Source organism: Condylostylus longicornis, unplaced genomic scaffold (genome assembly GCF_029603195.1).
Source record: "Condylostylus longicornis isolate FDR11 unplaced genomic scaffold, ASM2960319v2 ptg000016l, whole genome shotgun sequence".
NCBI classification, from domain to species: domain Eukaryota; kingdom Metazoa; phylum Arthropoda; class Insecta; order Diptera; family Dolichopodidae; genus Condylostylus; species Condylostylus longicornis.
Window position 1 is genome coordinate 516,215 of NW_026577985.1, and position 19,854 is coordinate 536,068.

General features: G+C 28.4%; 1 protein-coding gene across 1 annotated transcript in view; it reads right to left on the reverse strand.

Annotated features, from left to right (window-relative positions):
• The window catches only part of LOC129605869 (MOXD1 homolog 2), a gene marked incomplete at its 5' end in the record, with an annotated part of 211,271 nt that overhangs the window by 90,435 nt on the left and 100,982 nt on the right, over positions 1-19,854 (reverse strand). The window contains 2 exons of the mRNA XM_055515864.1: positions 9,971-10,106; positions 17,354-17,516. Coding sequence (XP_055371839.1) covers positions 9,971-10,106; positions 17,354-17,516 — 299 coding nt within the window. The remainder of the gene's footprint in view (positions 1-9,970; positions 10,107-17,353; positions 17,517-19,854) is intronic.

Consider the following 19,854-nt stretch of genomic DNA (forward strand, 5'->3'; position numbering starts at 1 on the left):
ATTTCATTGAAATTTAATATTTGAGTTCCTCGTATTAAAACAATGAACATGTAAATTTTTTGGAAAGATCAGGCATCGGCAACTAGACGTTTACTACGGACCAAACATACACTTTTGTGTATATAAAGAGAAATAATCAACCGATTTCATTGAAATTTAATATTTGAATTGCTTGTATTAAAACAATGACCATGTAAATTTTTTTGAAAGATCAGGGCTCGAAAACTGATCTGCGGGCCGATTTTACATTTTTCACCGTATCTACGGAACAAATTGTAGAGTTCCTTGAAATTTGATATTTGAGTTCTGGTTGTTACCGAAACTAACTGGCGAGCATTTCAGGGAATTCGGGTAGCACAAAGCGAAACTCTACTAAGAGCCAAATTTACATTTTTCTAGGTATGCTAACTATAAGCTTACTAATGTCCTAAAAATTGGAAAGAAGTATTTAACAGACATTTTTATAATATTCTGTAACACTTTCACTTACCTAGACAATACACATTGCGGTCGGTTATGTGCTGACCACATCAGATTATTGTTGTAATGAAACCATAAGCATTTTTGAAATTTTGCAAACGCAAAAAGGCAGTGGCTTGCTTCCCCTAGCGCGGTATACTATAGTTCAACTTTAGAAAAAAAAAATGGCCGTTAAAATTTACCGTTATCTAAAGCCCTTTTTTTCCAAATTTTTGATCTCGTTTTTCTTCGAGACCCTATACTGTAGAACTTTGAAATTTTAGGAGCTTTTAGACATTAACAAATAGTTCATTTAAAAAATAAAATGGCCGTTCAAATTTACCGTTATCTAAAATCCGTTTTTGCCAAATTTTTGATATCGTTTTTCTTCTAGACCTTAAGTTATAGGAGCCTGAAATTTCAGCAATTTTTAGACACTAATAAATACTTTATTTCGTTAAAAGAAATTTTTTTTCCATCTCCACCCCCTCCCAAGTTATCGCCTCTTGAAATTTGTAAAATTTGAATTTTTGACGCGTTATATTTCCGAAATCGCAAGTTTTTTTCAAATTTCTATAAACGCAAAAGGCTAACGGTAAATTCCAAGACAATAAAAAATGTAATTATTTTTAATTTTTAAAATAATGACATTTACTTTTAATTTTTTCTTTATATTAATTTTTGCTTTATTTCAACGACTGCATAAATCGTTCATCCTAAATGTATGCAATCCTAGAAATACTTTCGTTTATGAATGAAAATAATGAATTAATAGTGTGATAGATATATACATAGACTGTATTTAAAAGCAGTACTTTGGAAAAGGGAAAAGTGCTACAATACAAACCATTGGTTTGACCCAACTTTATTTACTACGTTTTTAAAAGCGATATAGATTCTATGTTATAATAATAATTTTTTTTCCTTATATGTATATAAAAATAATTCTTTTTAAATCCATTTTTTTTATTCAAAACTTTTTCTCTTTAATTCAGTACCATTCCATTTTGTGTTAAAATGTGCACTTTCTTTTTAGCAATCGCATTATATAAATGCGTTTATCAAACGAATTTACTAACCTATTTTTTTGAAATTTAAATTTTAATTTAAAAAAAATATGTAGATACGATTATTGTGCACGTTTATTATGCAAAAACAAAATCAACGAAGGAAATGACAATTGTTTGCGTACATGAAAAACGAGTTCTAAAATATATACGCCCACACATAAAAAATCCCTTTTAGGCGGCAGTCTAGACATGAGATCAACTATAAGATGGAGTACAATTATTATCATGCAAAAAAAAATATGTTTATTGATTTATTCTAAAACTTTCCCTATAAGCAAATATCCTTCGGCGATATTTTAACCAAATATTTTTGAAAAATTTTATTGTCCTTTTTTTACTTTAAAAATTTAATAATCAAAATATTTAATTTTTGTATGAAAAACAGTAAGTGCATAAATATTTCCCATGAAATTATTTGAAATCAATAAAAAATTCTTATCATCGTCATTTTTGGTTTACTTTCTATTAAGAATCCTGAAACAAAAATTAAAACATGGTCTTTTGTGATTTAAGAAAATAAAAACAAGTTGTATTATGTAGTACATTTTTAAACATAAAAAATACAACATCCTTGATATGATTATTTATTTTGTGAAAGCCGATATAATATTTTATTCATGTATATATGTATATAACGGTTTACTTTTGTCTGCGTAATACTCTGTATATAAATTAATAATCTATACGTACACATATGCGTGATATGTTATTATTTCATTTACTGATATACTGATATACTGAAATATAAATTCAAATTCAAATTTCACAAATTACGAGAGGCGATAACTTGAGAAAGGCGGAGATGGAAAAAAGTTTTGTTGGAACGAAATAAACTATTTATGAATATCTAAGAGTTACTTAAATTTAGGATCGTACTTTATTAGGTCTAGAAGAAAAACGATATCAAAAAATTGAAGAAAAATAATGAATTTTAGATAACGGTAAATTTTAACGGCCATGTAGTTTTTGTAGAGTTTAAATGCAGTATGTTACTGCAGAAGAAACCACCCGCTAAAAATCTGCAGAATTTATAAAATGTTTTTGGTTTTGCTAGAATAATTACTTAAAAATTGTCATTTTTGGACTTTGGGGGTAAAAATTAAAAAATTTTTGGACTTTGAGGTAGGTAAAAGTTTTTTTCAACAAAAGTAAGTTTCTAGTTAAGACATTTTATAACATGAAGTTGTGTTTGTTTTTACAAATTTGTGAATGTATATGCAACATTTGGAAATCGAAATTATGATTATACAGAAAGTAGCGATATATATTTTTAATCAAAACTAACGGACAAACAAAAATCTAACCAAATAAAATTAAAAATGGAAAACAACAGAAGATGAGCATGTCCTTGGAAATTAATGCAAAGTAAAGAAAATATAAAATTAAGGTAAATAAGGTAAAATATAAAATTTTTTTGTTGCACAATTATTTATTAATCAGAGAACAATAGTTTTTAATAAAACTTTCCTGCCTTGACTCGTTCCTTACGTCATTCTTTTTTCTGCAGTTGTATGAAGAAGTTTGCCTTAGTTATTTTTATAAATCAGTAATAATAAAAAAAAAATTATAAACAACTACACGTTGTATTGGCAATTAGTATAGTATCATTGTGTCATATAAATATCTTCATATTTATGTAGCTCACTTGATAAAGCGTCCACCTAGAAAGCGGTAGGTTGCTGGTTTGAATCTAGTTCGAGGAGAAAAATTTTTAATAAAATTTTTCTGTCTTGAGGAAATTTCAAAATCAACAATAAAAAAAATCTGATGTGAACAGCACGTAAACGTTGGTTGCGGTCGGTTGCGGTGTATTGTCTAGTTAAATGAAAGTGTTACAGAAGATTGTAAAAATGCCCTTCGAACACTTCTTTTCAATTTTTAAAGCGTTAGTAGGTTGTAGGTACGTTAACTAATGTGAACTTAGTAATTTCGCTTTGTACCAGTAACAACTAGATCTCAAATATAGAATTTAATAGGAATAATATGGTATAAATCATTCATAAACGAAAGTAACCTTTCAGTAATATGGTGATAAAGCCAAAACAAACTAAAACAGGCATAAAGTACAATAATTGTATTTTGACATATTAGACTATGTTCAATTTTGAACCATTATTATAACTTTTTATACATAAAGGGAAATAAAAGCATGTATAATATACACTCATCTTAAACCATGAAAAGAAAATTTTGACATTATACATACTATTCATATTTTAGAAACATTCGATTTTGAACAATACATACATATTGCATTAAATATTCCAGTATTTCTTTTAACTCTTAAAAAATATTGTTGTAAGTTAACGACTTTGACAATTTCCAGACCGTTGAATATATCAAATTCAGAATTAAAAATAAAATATCGAATAAATAGCATGGCTTTAACTCCATACGTGTGTAAATAATATAAATCTATGGACCACACAATATAGTAAGTGTTATAAGTAGTATGAAATATAATGCGTTATATTTCATTTTTCTAAATATATTTTTGAGAAGCAATATTATTATATAAAACAAACGCTCCATACGTCATATATAGAGAAAATTACGTTAAGAATAATATAATCACCAGATTTCATTCTTGTGGCGGTAATGTTATTGTGCCAAAGTTAATTGAATGTAAAAATACAGCAAAAAAAACATTGATATCCACAACATAATAATTTTGTGATTGAATAATACGCATTCCAGATTTTCTTGTAATATTTAAATCGCGATAATATAAAGTATAGCATACAAGATAATTTAGGACCATTTTATGAAAAGTTAATCATACCTGCAATAGCATGTGTAACTCAATATAGCATGCACTTACGCACATCAAGAAATGCTACATAGTCATAGTCCATAAATAACCTCATAATGAACATATGTGCTATACAATGTGTTGTAATTATTTCGATGACAAGTGATTCAAAAGTCAGAAAATTTTGCAAAAAAAACTAAATTAACATTTCAATGGAAAATTCATATTGCAATAATTGGGAATAAAAAGTGCTAAGTAAATTTATTTCAGATTATCTTTTTAAAAAATTATATACAAGGTATATAAGCTCTTTACCGAATAAAAACTTTGTAACATATGAAGTAGCTACACAGCAAATAAAAAAAAATTGATGTGGTCAGCAAATAACCGACCGCAATATGTATTGTCTCGTTAATGAAAGTGTTACAGAATATTATAAAAATGTCTATTAAATACTTCCCTCCAATTTTTAGGGCATAAGTAAGCTTTTAGTTAATATACCTAGAAAAATGTAAATTTGGCTCTTAGTAGAGTTTCCATTTTTGCTATCCGAAATCACTGAAATGCTTGCCAGTTAGTTTCGAAAAAACCAGAACTCAAATATCAAATTTCAAGAAATTCCAAAATTCGTTCCCAAGATACGGTAAAAAATGTAAAATCGGCCCTCAGATAAGTTTTCAAGCCCTGATCTTTCCAAAAAATTTATATGCTCATTGTTTTAGTACCTTGAATTTGAAAATTAAATTTCAATGAAATCGGTTGAATATTTCTCTTTATATACGCAAAAATATATATTTGGTCCGTAGTTAATGTCCTGTTGCTGACACCTGATATCTTCCAAACGTAAGGAGGTTTGGCGGACGGTCCAAGGAAACTTATATATGAAACTTGAAGTAAATGTGTTAAAAATTTCGTCATAATGATCAAAAATGTACAGTTTATTCACATTCTCTACTATGGAGAAGTACGTTCCCACCGAAAACTCTATATGCAAAATTTGTTGCCATCACATAACCTCCCTTGTTTTAGGCAATTGCGGTCGGTAAAAATCAGATGTGATCTGAGCAAATAAAAAACATTGAATGATGTGTGTTATAATAATGTGACATTTATAAAAAAGTGTTCAAGAGATTAACTTAAAATTTATTATATAAACTTTGTTTGACAGAACAAGAAACCACCTAGACTTGGTAAAATAATGAACTATTAAATTTTTTGGAAATATCAGTGCTAGAAGCCAAACCAGCGGTCGATTTTACAGTTTTTACTATATATAAGGAACTAGAATTGACAGAATTTCTTGTAATTTAATATTTGATAGAAATTAAATATCAAAACTTACTGACGAATTTTTCTGGGAATTCGTATGGCGTAAAGTGATCCTCTACCAGGAGCCAAAATTATATTTATCCCGTTATTTTAACTTAAAGATTGCTAACGTTCTTAAAATTTAAAAGGACAACACGTTTTTGTAAATCGCACTTGCGTTACTGAAATTCGGAGAAATTGAGAATTTCACATTGCTAATTCCGAAGCAGTAGAATTGTATTCCGAAATTCGTAATAGAATAATCATGATTCACACTCGTAACGAAAATAAATGTCAAAATTTTGCTAATGAAATTTTCAAACGTAGAAAGCCAGTTTTCAAGAGTGGTCTGTTAATTTTTTTAAGTTTTTAGCACTTTTCCAAAAAAATTTTTGAAAAAAAATGCTTATTAGTTTCACTTTGTCCGTCCGTCAGTCTGTCTGTTTACATAACTTTTACACCCTTGAAGATAGAAAGGTGAAACTTTATATGTACATAGATCTTTACTAGAAACTAATTTTCGTAGAACATAATTTTTACCTATCCCCTCCCCTCTAAGAATTATGCCCCCCAAAACCCTATAAATGCAATTTTTCAACAGCTTACTGTAGTTGAATCATATGCATTTTTCAAATTTTACAAACACAGAAAAGCAGTGGGATGTTTCTTATATCACGGTATACTATGGTTGAACTTTAAAAAAACAAAATGGCCGCCAAAATTTACAGTTACATAAAATTCGTTTTTTCAAATTTTTGATGCTGTTTTTCTTCTAGACCCCAGGATGTGGGAGCCTTTAGGCACTACCAAATAGTTCATTTCGTTAGAAAAAAATTTTTTCCATCTCCACCCGCTCTCAAGTTATCGCCTCTTGAAATTTGTAAAATTTGAATTTTTGACGCCTTATATTTCCGAAACCGCAAGCTTTTGCAAATTCTATAAACTCACGCAATTAACCCTTAAAACCGAGCATTACGTTAACCCCTCTTTAAATTAATTTTTGCTTTATTTCAAAAACTGCATAAACCGTTCATCCTTAATATATACAATCCTAGAAATAGTTTCGTATATGAATGAAAATAGTTTTAATAGTGTGGTATATATACATCGATTGTTTTGCAAAGCAGTATTTTCACTTGTTGAAGGGAAAAGTGCTACAACACAAACCATTGGTTTGACCCAACTTTATTGTTTATTTTTTTTCAAATATTTGTTTATTATCCAAATCAAAACGATTATAAGCATTTCTAAGACTTCTTTTTCCAATCGCAGATTCTTTTCTCGGCTCTCTTCTTCTTCTGAAACAACTACAGCAAAGGAAAACGAGTTCAATTTAATTATACATTTTTTTGAAACTTGAAAAATTTAAATGTTGACATTTGACAGCTGTAAAGAAATATCGATTTTGACACTCCGAAAAATTATGTTGCCATTGCAGATTCATAATCTCTACGAGTGAAATTTATAATTACTCAAAAGTCTACATAAGTAACTTAGTTTGAAATTCGTAGAATACCACGAGTGAGATTCACAATAAATGTACGTATGTTATATATGTATATAAATTTTTGATTAATGTAGGAGTGGGGTTGCTCCAATTTGTTTTGATAATTATTAATAAACCTAAAAATGCTATCGTATTTATTATATTTTCTTACTTTTACTGTGAAATATTTTCTCCCCATATTTTTTACTTCCTGAACAATTATGTTTTCAAAATCTCAACAAACAAAAATCTCTTTATTTAAATAATACGCGTAATAAGAGTTTTATTTTGTAAGGTAACTAACAATATTATTTTTAAAGTTATAACATATACTTTAATAAACTACCCTTCTGCCAAAGAAATTGTACCGTACTCTTTTTTTTTTGATATTTCATTTTGAAATGTCAAAATTTTTACTTTTCTTAAACTTCTTATTGTATTGAAGCAGTTCTTAAAAATAAAAAAAAATTTAAAAATTAAAAACAATAAAAAACATAGAAAAAAGTGGAGTGAACACCCAAAAAAAGAACTATAAAGAAGAAAAAAGAAAAAAATAAAGAAAACACACTTTTTTTAGTATGCTTTGTTTTTAATTTAAATCATTTTCTTTTGCTTACTATCGCAATTCCATAACACGAATACAAAATTGCAAAGCAAAAGAAGAACACCATAACCTTGGCTGAAATTTTTCTTCATAATAAAATTAAAACAGAGCTGTAAAGTATAGCAAATAGGGAGTAAGGGAAAAAATAATAAAAGAAAAAAATAAAGAGAAAAATTGTTCGAAAGACATTACGGTTTTAGGTATTAACTCCTTCCGGGATAAATATAATGTTGGCTCCTAGTAGACGATCACTTTACGCCATACGAAGTTTTGCTTTAAAGGCTTTATTGCTTAATTCTTTGTCAAGTTTATTTTTTTGTTGCATTTTTTTCATTTTTATTTTTTTTTTAGGTTTTCGTTTTGTTTTTTGGTTTAAAATAACTTTTTCATTTTGAAAATTCTTGTTTTAAGTTAAACTAAGGAAAGAATATCTGGTTGAGTTTACACATAAGTCGCTACGTGAAAAACTTTAGTTGTTATTGTAAAACTTTTACTTTCAGAAAAACAAAAATAAATAATAAAACAAGTAAAAACGTTTCAGTCGGTATAAACCGATTGAATTATACCCTGCACCTTTCGTTATTGTGTAGCAATTACTCGAACCTCTGAAATTATTCTATAGAAACTTCACGGACATGTCTGACCTATAATTGGACATCCGACTGCCAAGTTTCATGAATCTGACCTTATAATTTTTCCAAATATTTAAAATTAGCTTTTGGAGTTGTATTGTAAGTACCTCAACCTGCCAAGCAATTCCATCAAAACTTCACAAATATATCTGATCTATAATCGGACACACAACTGCCAAGTTTCATGAATCTGACTTTATTATTTTTCCAAATATTAAGAATAAGCTTTTAGACTTGTATGGGATCTACTCGAACATGTTAAGCAATCGCACCAAAACTTTAGAAATATGTCTGACCTATAATTGGACACACGACTGCCAAGTTTCATGAATCTGACTTTATTATTTTTCCAAATATTTAAAATTAGCTTTTGGAGTTGTATTGTAAGTACCTCAACCTGCCAAGCAATTCCATCAAAACTTCACAAATATATCTGATCTATAATCGGACCCACAACTGCCAAGTTTCATGAATCTGACTTTATTATTTTTCCAAATATTAAGAATAAGCTTTTAGACTTGCATGGGAGCTACTCGAACCTGTCAAGCAATCGCACCAAAACTTTAGAAATATATTTGACCTATAATTGGACACATGACTGCCAAGTTTCATGAATCTGACCTTATTATTTTGCCGAATATAAAAAATTTGCTATTGGAGTTGTATGGCAGCCACCCGAACCGGTGAAGCTATTCCATTATAATTATAAGAGCATGTGTAGAATATAATTGGACACATGTATACAAAATTTTATATTTATAGCTTTATTAGTTTTTGAAATATTTAAAATAAACTCTTGGAGTTGTATGGCAGCTACCCAAACCCGTTGTCCGACTTAGTCCAATAACAATGGGGTTCGTCCTTGGTGTCGATTGCATTATTCGTTCTTGAGTTATCGTGCGATCGGACGGACGGACGGACATGTCTAAATTGACGCAGAATTTTACGCTGAGCAAGAATATATACATATATAGTTCCATACCGCAGATGACTCCTTCAAGTAGTTACAAACTCCATACCGAAGTTAATATACCCTTCACGAAGTGCAGGGTATAAAAACAAGCAAAATGAAAACTACAACGGAAATTAAAATTTGCTGTTAAATACAAACCCTCAGAACACAGTAAAAATGGATAACGCAAAGAAATGAAAATAAAAAACATTGTTTGTTTCACAATTTTACGTAAAAGTTGTTTCAATCTTAAATTGCTTATTTCAGAAAATGAAAATATAGTCAATTATAACCTTATTTTGTATTTAAAACATTACCTATTTATGTACGTACCTATTTTTAAAGTATGCATTCACAACCATAATGAAAATCGGAGTAATGGAGAAAATTTTTAATTTTGTAATATAAAATTTTATTTAAAATCTTTCTAGCTTAAGTTTTCTTAAAATCTTTCGACAAATAATAAAATTAAAAGCTTCAAACAAATAAAAAATAGGATTTAAATTGTAAAAATAAAAGTAGATATAAGTACGTAATAATATAATAAGTTATATAAAGTTTTTTACCTTATTTTTATTGTATTTTTCTTAATAAATAAGGATTCCAAAAAATAAAAAAAAAATAAAACGAAAAGTAAAATAATACTTCATTTTTTATTTTTGATCCATTTAAGCTATAAAAATGTTTGTTATTTGGTTTTTACTTACATTGCGAGCTCTTCGATTCCCAACGAATGTAAAACAGTTGGTAAACTTGGTAAAGAATGGCACGTTGTTAATTTTTTCTGTCGAGGATAATACAACGTTATGACTACACAACTTTCTTCACGTGTTGTCAGCCCACCTGTAATCACAAATATGTAGGCATTAATAAAATATAAGAAAACAGAAAAAGGCCTGTTATAAAAATGCATTTTATTGACACATTTAAAACTCTGTTATCATACATGCATACTAAATGTGAAAGGAAATAGTAAAAAAGGACAAATGAACTGTACAACCATGTCGATATGTGTATGCCTGAGCATATCGTACATATTTCTAGAAAAATTTCTAGGACATGTACAAGTTCAGAATGAAAAAATTCGTTATAAAAATCAATGTTAGGTATACATCCTTTAAAGGTAGACAAGAACTCACGGAAAATAAGAGTGAATAAAAAAGAAATATATGATATATTGTAGATTTATTTAGTGCAGGAAATATAATAAAAAATTAAGCCGGCCACCGGGAAAACATTTTTTTTCGGTTATTCTGTTTTTTTTAATTCTATTTTTATTCCTTGTTGTTTATATTGTTTTATATTTTTTTAATAAACAATTTGTAAGGAGTAACGATAAAAAAAAATTAAAATAGACCAACAAAAATAAAATGGGTAATTTAAACTTTTTTAGTTTAAGATGAATAGAAAAAACATAAATTATGAGTTCTTTGAATTTTGTTAAAATTTTTGGAAAACAATAGATGAAAATTTGTGAGAAAACTTGAATTCAATTAGTGTCATATATTTAAATTTGTATTGAAAATTTGCCCTATGATGCTCTCAATATCAAAAATTTGCAAAAAAAAAAGGATTTTAAATAACGGAAAAGTTTAAAGGCCATTTAGTTTTTTAAAGTTCAAATATAGTATGCCACGGTGGAAAAAGCCTGTCGCTGGATTTCTTGAAGAATTTGAAAAATGCTTCAGGTTTTGCTGAAATAATTACTTAAAAGTGGAATTTTTAGAAGTTTGAGGGGTTGTAACTTTTAGAGGGGGGAGATAGGTAAAAATTTTCTTCTACGAAAATAAGTTTCTATAATAAAAATCTGTGTACGTATTAAACTTCACCTTTCTATCTTCAAGGGTATAGAAGTTTCGCAAACAGACACACGGACAGATTGAATTACGACCGAACATAGTGAAACTATAAGCACTTTTTTTCAAAAATTTTTGGAAAAGTGCTAAAAGGAAAAAAAGAAATTTGGAATAATAAAGGTAAGTTTTTATTAAAAATAATTGAATTAATGTAATTTTAAAGAAAGTATATTATATATTTGTAGAATACTGTTACTTACAGATTTATGCTATTTTGGAGTAAAAGCTTTTTCTGACGAAGACGAGATATAAAATTTATAAAATTGACGTATGTTAAGAGATCACAGCAACATTTAGAAATTACCAACACTAGAATAATATAATTTAGTTTTAAGTGTATAATTATAGTATAGCAAAAATTTTAGAGAGTAGACACACATACATGTGGTTCTTCAATAACATAATGTTGTCGGCTGAGAAATTATTTGATCCATACGCCACTGTAAATCATATGTAGCCAATCCGCAAGTAAGCTACATATAATTTTTGTTTAAATATTGTATTTATTTCTGTATTGTTAAAGTAATTACAAATCTACTCATTTGTGAAATTTAAACTTTCACAACTTATCAGATATTTTATAATGCCACAAATTTTTGGCAAGCAAATGGATTCTGTTTAGCTTTTCAGTTTAGTTCGCTACATTTTTTAACGTTTTGTTTCAATTTAACGAATGGTGTCATGCTACCATTAAAAAAAATGTCACGTTCCACGCAATTTTTTTGACAGACTTGAAGAAAATATTGTATTTCGAATCGACAAAAAAAAATTCAGAGAAATTTCGTCTTTTTTAAAAAATATTTACAAAAGAATTTCTAAATTTCTCAATTTTTGTGGCTTTTTTCCGAAAATTAAATATCAAATCATGGCGCAACTAAAAAAGGGAAGAAGAATTGCTGGGATATTCAGATTAATATCAGTAAGAGTGCCATATAAAATTAAGAAAATGGTTTATTATTCGTTGTTCCACTGCACAATAATGTGCGCAGTACAAACTTGGGGAAATGTGTACAATAAAGATCTAGAAATGTTACAGAGAGTACAGAACAAAGCCATAAAAAATTTGTATGATTATGCTAGAAAAACATCAACTAGAGATATCCACAAAGAAAATAGTATATTACCACTAAAACCAGTGCTGTAGTGGAGGGTATACGGGGGTATATACGCCGTATACCCTATGCTTTTAAAATTTAGATAGCGTATACCTAGTGGTTTTACTTAAAAATAGCGTATACCCTATGATTTTGTTCAAATTTTTTATTAAAAATTTATTATTTTCTTTCTTTGTAATAGTAAAAAAAAAAATGATGATAAAAATTGTACTAAAAATTGCAAAAAATTTTCAAATTAACAATTCACACAAAATATTTCATTCATTTAGTAAAAATTTCTTGGGAAAAATATATCAACTATATTCAAATTAATAATCAAACAAGCCTCCTTTAAAAAAATTATTATTAAAAATTATTATTAAAAATTATTATTAAAAATTAAAATTATTATTAAAATCTATGTTAAAAAATTAAAGTTTAAATAAAAATAAAGTTATATTTTCTGATGTTAAAATCATTTACAAAACAAGTAGAAACGTTTCAGTCGGTATAAACCGATTGAATTATACCCTGCACCTTTCGTTATTGTGTAGCAATTACTTGAACCCCTAAAATCATTCTATATAAACTTCATGGACACGTCTGACCTATAATTGGACATCCGACTGCCAAGTTTCATGAATCTGACCTTATAATTTTTCCAAATATTTAAAATTAGCTTTTGGAGTTGTATGGTAAGTACCTGAACCTGCCAAGCAATTCCACCAAAACTTCACAAATATATCTGATCTATAATCGGACGCACAACTGCCAAGTTTCATGAATCTGACTTTATTATTTTTCCAAATATTAAGAATAAGCTTTTAGACTTGCATGGGAGCTACTCGAACCTGTCAAGCAATCGCACCAAAACTTTAGAAATATGTCGGACCTATAATTGGACACACAACTGCCAAGTCTCATGAATTTGACTTTATTATTTTTCCAAATATTTAAAATAAGCTTTTAGACTTGTATGGGAGCTACTCGAACCTGTCGAGCAATTCCACCAAAACTTCAGAAATATATTTGAGCCATAATTAGACACATGATTGCCAAGTTTCATGAATCGGACTTTATTATTTTTCCAAATATTTAAAATTAGCTTCTGGAGTTGTATGGCAGGTACCCGAACCTGTCAAGCGATTCCTCTAAAACTTCAGAAATATATTTGACCTATAATTGGACACATGACTGCCAAGTTTCATGAATCTGACTTTATTATTTTGCCGAATATAAAAAATTTGCTGTTGGAGTTGTATGGCAGCCACCCGAATCGGTGCAGCTATCCCATAATAATTTTTAGAGCATGTGCAGAATATAATTGGACACATGTATACAAAATTTTATATTTATACCTTTATTAGTTTTTGAAATATTTAAAATAAACTCTTTGAGTTGTATGGCAGCTACCCGAACCCGTTGTCCGAATTAGTCCAACAACAATAGGGCTTGTCCTTGGCACAAAAGAAAAAACTTGTGAAAGTTTGGTATCGATTGCATTATTCGTTTTTGAGTTATCGTGCGATCGGACGGACGGACGGACGGACGGACGGATATATATATGTCCATACCGCAGATGACTCCTTCAAGTAGTTACAAACTCCATACCAAAGTTAATACGAGTATACCCTTCACGAAGTGCAAGGTATAAAAAAGTAAAAACGACTTCTTCAAGATAGATATTGTCTTATTACCAATGCTGTATTTATCCAGCAGTGATGTAAACTAATACATAAACAATTTGGTTTTCGATTTAAAACGATTCTCTTCCAATTCTATACATTTGAAAATATATTTGAATTTTATCAAATACTCTTCTTTAACTAAAGTTGCTATGGTAACCATGCTAAACTACGTTATTGTGGACGTTAATTTTGCATATTCTTTAGTTTATTTGAAGTTAGCAAAAGCTGTTGACAAAATAACATTGATTTTCAAAAAAATATAATTTTGAAAACTTCTTTAAGTAAGTTTATTGATACTGGCTTAAAAGCTTATTTAAATTGTTTTTAATTGTTGATGAAAAGTTGGTGTTTGTTTTTTAATAAAAATATAATTAAAAATAACCTTGTTTATTTTTACCAAAAATTTATATTCTCAAGCGTATACCCTATGCTAATTTTACGACTACAGCACTGACTAAAACTATATATTGAAAATAAGCTTGCTACTCATGTACACCTCATGATAAACAATAATATTAATACTAGCATCGAAACTACATTTAATAGACAAGTTCATACTTATGCAACAAGACATGCTGATAATATTATAATAACCTCGTCCAATGTAAGATTCAATAATCTTGACTCAACATTTAATATTGCGTATATAATTTATAATAATCTACAATCGGAAATGAAACTTAAAACTAATATAAATGAATTTAAAAAACTATACTCAATTACTATCTAGCTAAAATGTAGCAAAATTAAATATATTAAAATTATATTCTGTACATATGTTACGCTGTGTTAAAAATGTTTTAGTTGTTAAATCCAAATACTTTATATATAAATTTACGTAATTTGCAATTGATAATTATTATCTACCTAGCTCTAGAATTATAGATTGTAATATTTTTGATTATCTACTCTGTGTTACACGACTTCGAAGTTATTATCATTTATTTATATGAAGAAAAAATCTAGAACCAAGCTGTAATTCCAAAACGAGTATATCTGCTATCTCCTATTCAATTTCACATTAAACCATGTCTAGCACCATGTTCAAAAATTGTTTAATCTTTTCGCTCTTTAAGAACAAAGTAATAAACAATTTAATTTTATATCTATATATATTTATATCTCGTATTCTATATAATTGTATTATAAATCACATTAAAGCACAATATTCTTACTGTTTTTTGGTTAAAAAACTATCCATGTTTACTTTTCTGCATTCAAGCAAAAAAAAAAATCATAGGAAATGCAAAAAAAATAAACAGCGAAGTTAACATAAATCTAATAAAATTGGGTCAAGCTGATGGTTTGTAATGCAGAACTTTTCTTACTTGTACTGCTTGATATTTCAATCTAGCTAATAAAACCAAAAAAATCTGATATGATCAGCACATAACCGACCGCAATGTGTATTGTCTAGTTAAGTGAAAGTGTTGCAGAATATTCCAAATACGAGTATGTCTGTTAAATACTTTTTTCCAATTTTTAGGACACTAGTATGCTTTTGGTTAACATACTTAGAAAAATGTGAATTTAGCTCTTAGTAGAGTTTTGCTTTGTGCTACCCGAATTCCCTGAAATGCTCGCCAGTTAGTTTTGGTTACAACCAGAACTCAAATATCAAATTTCAGCAAATTCCATCAATTCGTTCCATAAATATGGTGAAAAATGTAAAATCGGCCTACAGATCAGTTTTCGAAACCCAGATCTTTCCAAAAAATTTATATGTTCATTGTTTTAATATGAAGAATTTAAATATTAAGTTTCTATGAAATCGGTTGGTTATTTCTCTTTATATACGCAAAAATGTATATTTGGCCCGTAGTAAACGTCCAGTTACTGACACTTGATTTCTTCAAAAAATTAGAAGGTTTTGCGGAAATCGGTTGAATATTTTCTTCGAAATGCTCAAAAATGTAAAACAGGCCCTCTGAAAAGTGCAATTCCCGAGGCCTGATATATCCCAAAAGTTGATCAATCCGTTCCATGGTCGAAATAAACTTACATATAAAATTTCATCAAAATCGGTTCAGCCGATCTTGAGATACACGCGTGCACACACAGACCGACAGACCGACAGGCTGCTAAAAATAGTTTACTTGCACTTCCCTACTATGGAGAAGTGCATTCCCACCGAAAACTCGATATGCAAAATTTGCTGCCATCACATAACCTACCTATTGTTTACACAATACGGTCGGTAATAATCAAAGAGGCGTTAAAATAATGCTCGCATTTTAGGGTTAATAGTGTAACTTTAGGATTAATTTATTATGTAATTAAAAATAATTATATTTTTCTTAATTCACATAATTAAATAATTATAAGCATTTTCCGTTTACTTTATGCATTTATAAAAATTGGGAAGAACTTGCAGTTTCGGAAAAAAAAGTGCCAAAAATTCAAATTTTACAAATTTTGAGAAGATAACTTAAGAGGGGATGGAGCTGGAAAAAACATTTCTTCTAACGAAATGAACTATGTCTAAAATCTGCAAAAATTTTGGTCTAGAATTATGGATAACGGTAAATTTGAGCAGTCATTTTGTTTATTTTAAAGTCCAAACATGGTGTGCTGCGTTAGAAGAATTCAGTCATAACTTTTCTGCTTTTGATTTTAAAAATGGTTATGATTTGTTTAAAACAAATAGTCAAACAAGTAAAAACGTTTTCTATAGCCTTAGTATTTTTATAAATATTTAAAAGTTTCATTTGGAATTGTATGGCAGCTACCTGAACCCATCAAGTCATTTCATCAAAACTTCAAAAATATATCTGACTTAAAATTTGACACACGACTGACGACTTTCATGAATCTAGCTTTAATATTTTTCCAAATACTTAAAGTTAACTTTTGCAGTTGTATGCCAGCTACCCGAACCAGTGCAACCGTTTTATTGAAATTTTCAGAATGTATGTAGAACACAATTGGACACACTTTTACAAAACTTGATATTAATATCTCTATTAGTTTACGAAATATTTAAAACACTTCTTTGATTTGTATGGCAGCTGCCCGAACCGTTGTCCGAATTGGTCCAATTACAATAGAAGCCGTCATTTTCACAAAAGAAAAAACCTGCGGAAGTTTGGTGTCGATTGCATTATTCGTTTTTGATTGCATTATCATCCGAACGGACGGACATGTCTAAATCAACGCAGAATTTTACGCTGAGCAAGAATATATATACGTGTCCCAACCGGGGACGACTCCTTCAAGTAGTTACAAACTCCATACCAAAATGGCATTTTTTGAAAAAGTGCTAAAAATTCTTCAATTCCCAACAAAAAAAAAAACAAAAATCTACATTACATAACCAACTAACAACTTTCTGAATAATAAAAGGCTTATTGCTATTATTATTATTATTCATTTTGCAATGTTTTAAATATGTCGATTATATATTATTTATTTATGTATGTAGTAGTATATTTGATATATGTAGTTAAACTTACCTAAGGTAATTGCTTTCCGTGACGAACTGTCGTAAATGCATTCAGCAATAAGTCTATCACCAGGAATTGAGTGTACAGGACTCGGTAGCCTTCTATAATCTTGATAATTAGGATCAATATTGCTATCATGTGCTATGGGCGGAAGTTCCTCATTTCTTCGTATCTATTTATGAATATATTCAAAACAAAGATTAGGCACACATATATGAATATAATCACTTTAATATGTTAAAAAAATTTACTAAATATTAAATAATGCGTAATTTATGTTATGAGCTCATATATATATGTTTATACTGATATAACATGAGTACGAGTATAGTGTACATAAATGTACTTTCTAAGAATTTATTGTTTCTACGTTTGCCAACCGTTCGTCCGCCCGTATATCTGTCCGACCGCATGATAACTCAAAAACAAATAACGCAATTGATTGCGTTATTATAGCTCACATATATCTCTGAAGTTTTGGCGGAATAGCTTGACAGATTCCCTTATTTGCCATACAACTTCAAAAGCTAATTTTAAATATTTGGAAAATTTAAAAATTAAGGCTCATGAAACTTGGCAGTCTTGTGTCCAATACAGATCCAGTACAGATCATATATGTATATCCCTGAAGTTTTGGTGGAATGGCTTGACAGATTCGGGTACTTGCGACACAACTCCAAAAGAAAATTTTAAATATTTGGATAAATAATAAAACTATATTTATGAAAAATGGCAGTTATGTGTCCCTTTATTGGTTAAACATATGCGTGAAGTTTCTATAGAATGGTTTGACATTCTGTAGAAAATTTGTTTGTATTGTTATTTTAAAACCACTTTCTACTATTTTTCTATTTTAAATCTTTTTACCTATTTGGGAAATGATATTTAATTTTTTAGTTTAATCATAATATTTTTTAGTCCATCTGTCGTTCTTTAAATGTTAAACTAATCCCTGATTCTCAACCTTACATATAAAAAAAATATATGTATTTTTTCACTGTATAAATGTTCAATAAAATAATTTCGTTTTTTGAATGTTACAAAATGCATACTTTTAAATATTAAAGTCATTATCATTGACCATTAGAACAAAATATTTGGAAAAAATGATTTTTGAATGAAACTGTAAATTTTCCACTGAAAGTTTTAATCACGCAATTACACATATTATGGGTATTTAAGTAATTTAGTCTGATAAATATTGAGTGCAAAAGCCAAACGTGATTGAAAACAAATTTCAATTAAAAAAAGTATCTGAAATAATGTCAGTATGATTTATTTAAAGTAAGATAGCTAAATCAAGTTTGAAGTTAGAAAATTCTCTTTATCTAAGCATCGTAAACTATAAAGAATTTAATCTGCATTTCTCTAATTGACAGATCACGCAGAACGTCACTTTTATCCTAATATGTTCCTATTAATACTGTTATAATTATTTGAATCAAATTACATTAATTATTGCATCTGTGAATTTCCTATAAAAATAGTGTGGTAGGTATACATTGATTATTTTTAAAAACAGTATTCTCGTTGAAGAGAAAAGTGCTACAATACAAACCTTTGCTTTGAACCAACTTTATTTTATAATAATTTTTACAATCATTTTTAATTCTACATAATTATACAAACAAAACCAAGATTTTTCCTTTTCTTTTTTTAAATATTTTGAAATACTCCAAAATTTCCAAAAAAGTTGATTGTATTTTTATATGATTCAATATCATCTACAACATACTTTGAGATACCTGTAATATTATACAAACCTCTATTATTATCATAAGCAGAACAAGTTTCAAATATATGCCTAACAATCAACAATTCTTTTCAAATACAAATAGGAATACTAGTATTCTTTGTTAAATATTAGTGTGTTAATTTTGTGTGACTACATCCTAATCTTGTAATTATTCATTGTAATTTATCTTGTTTTCAAGTGAATTTGTCTAAGAATTTCCAATATGGTATAAAATTTATAATGCTGCGGAGTTTACTAATATACTCCTGATTATCCCAAATTAGCGAAAGTTGAACTCTTGGGTACTAATCCCTTCCCTAAAATCTACCAGACTAAATTCCAGGTAAAGAGTCATGAACTCCCTCCTTTGCAATATTATTGTATTCACCTTTTCATTACCATTTATATGTACATGCGATAGTAGCCACAAAAAAACAGAGCAACGGCAACAAATAATATTTTTTTTAAGCATAATTTTTGTTAAATTTTCCGACTACTTTAATTTTGTTCATAATTGGAAATTTTTAAATCAATTTCCACCAGGTTTTGTTTCCAAAAAGATTGCTGTTGAATTTATTTAAAATCAAATGATTTATTTTCAATCACATTTTCAATATGTGTCTTAATTCTAACAAATGAAGGTTAGTAATTAATATTTTTTCTTTTTATTTTTTCATAAATACCTGTATTATTTATTAATTGAGTTAAAGGGTGCTCATGCATCGACATTACTTTAACTCCGTAATTCATCATTTGCTTTATCCCTGTTAAGTTT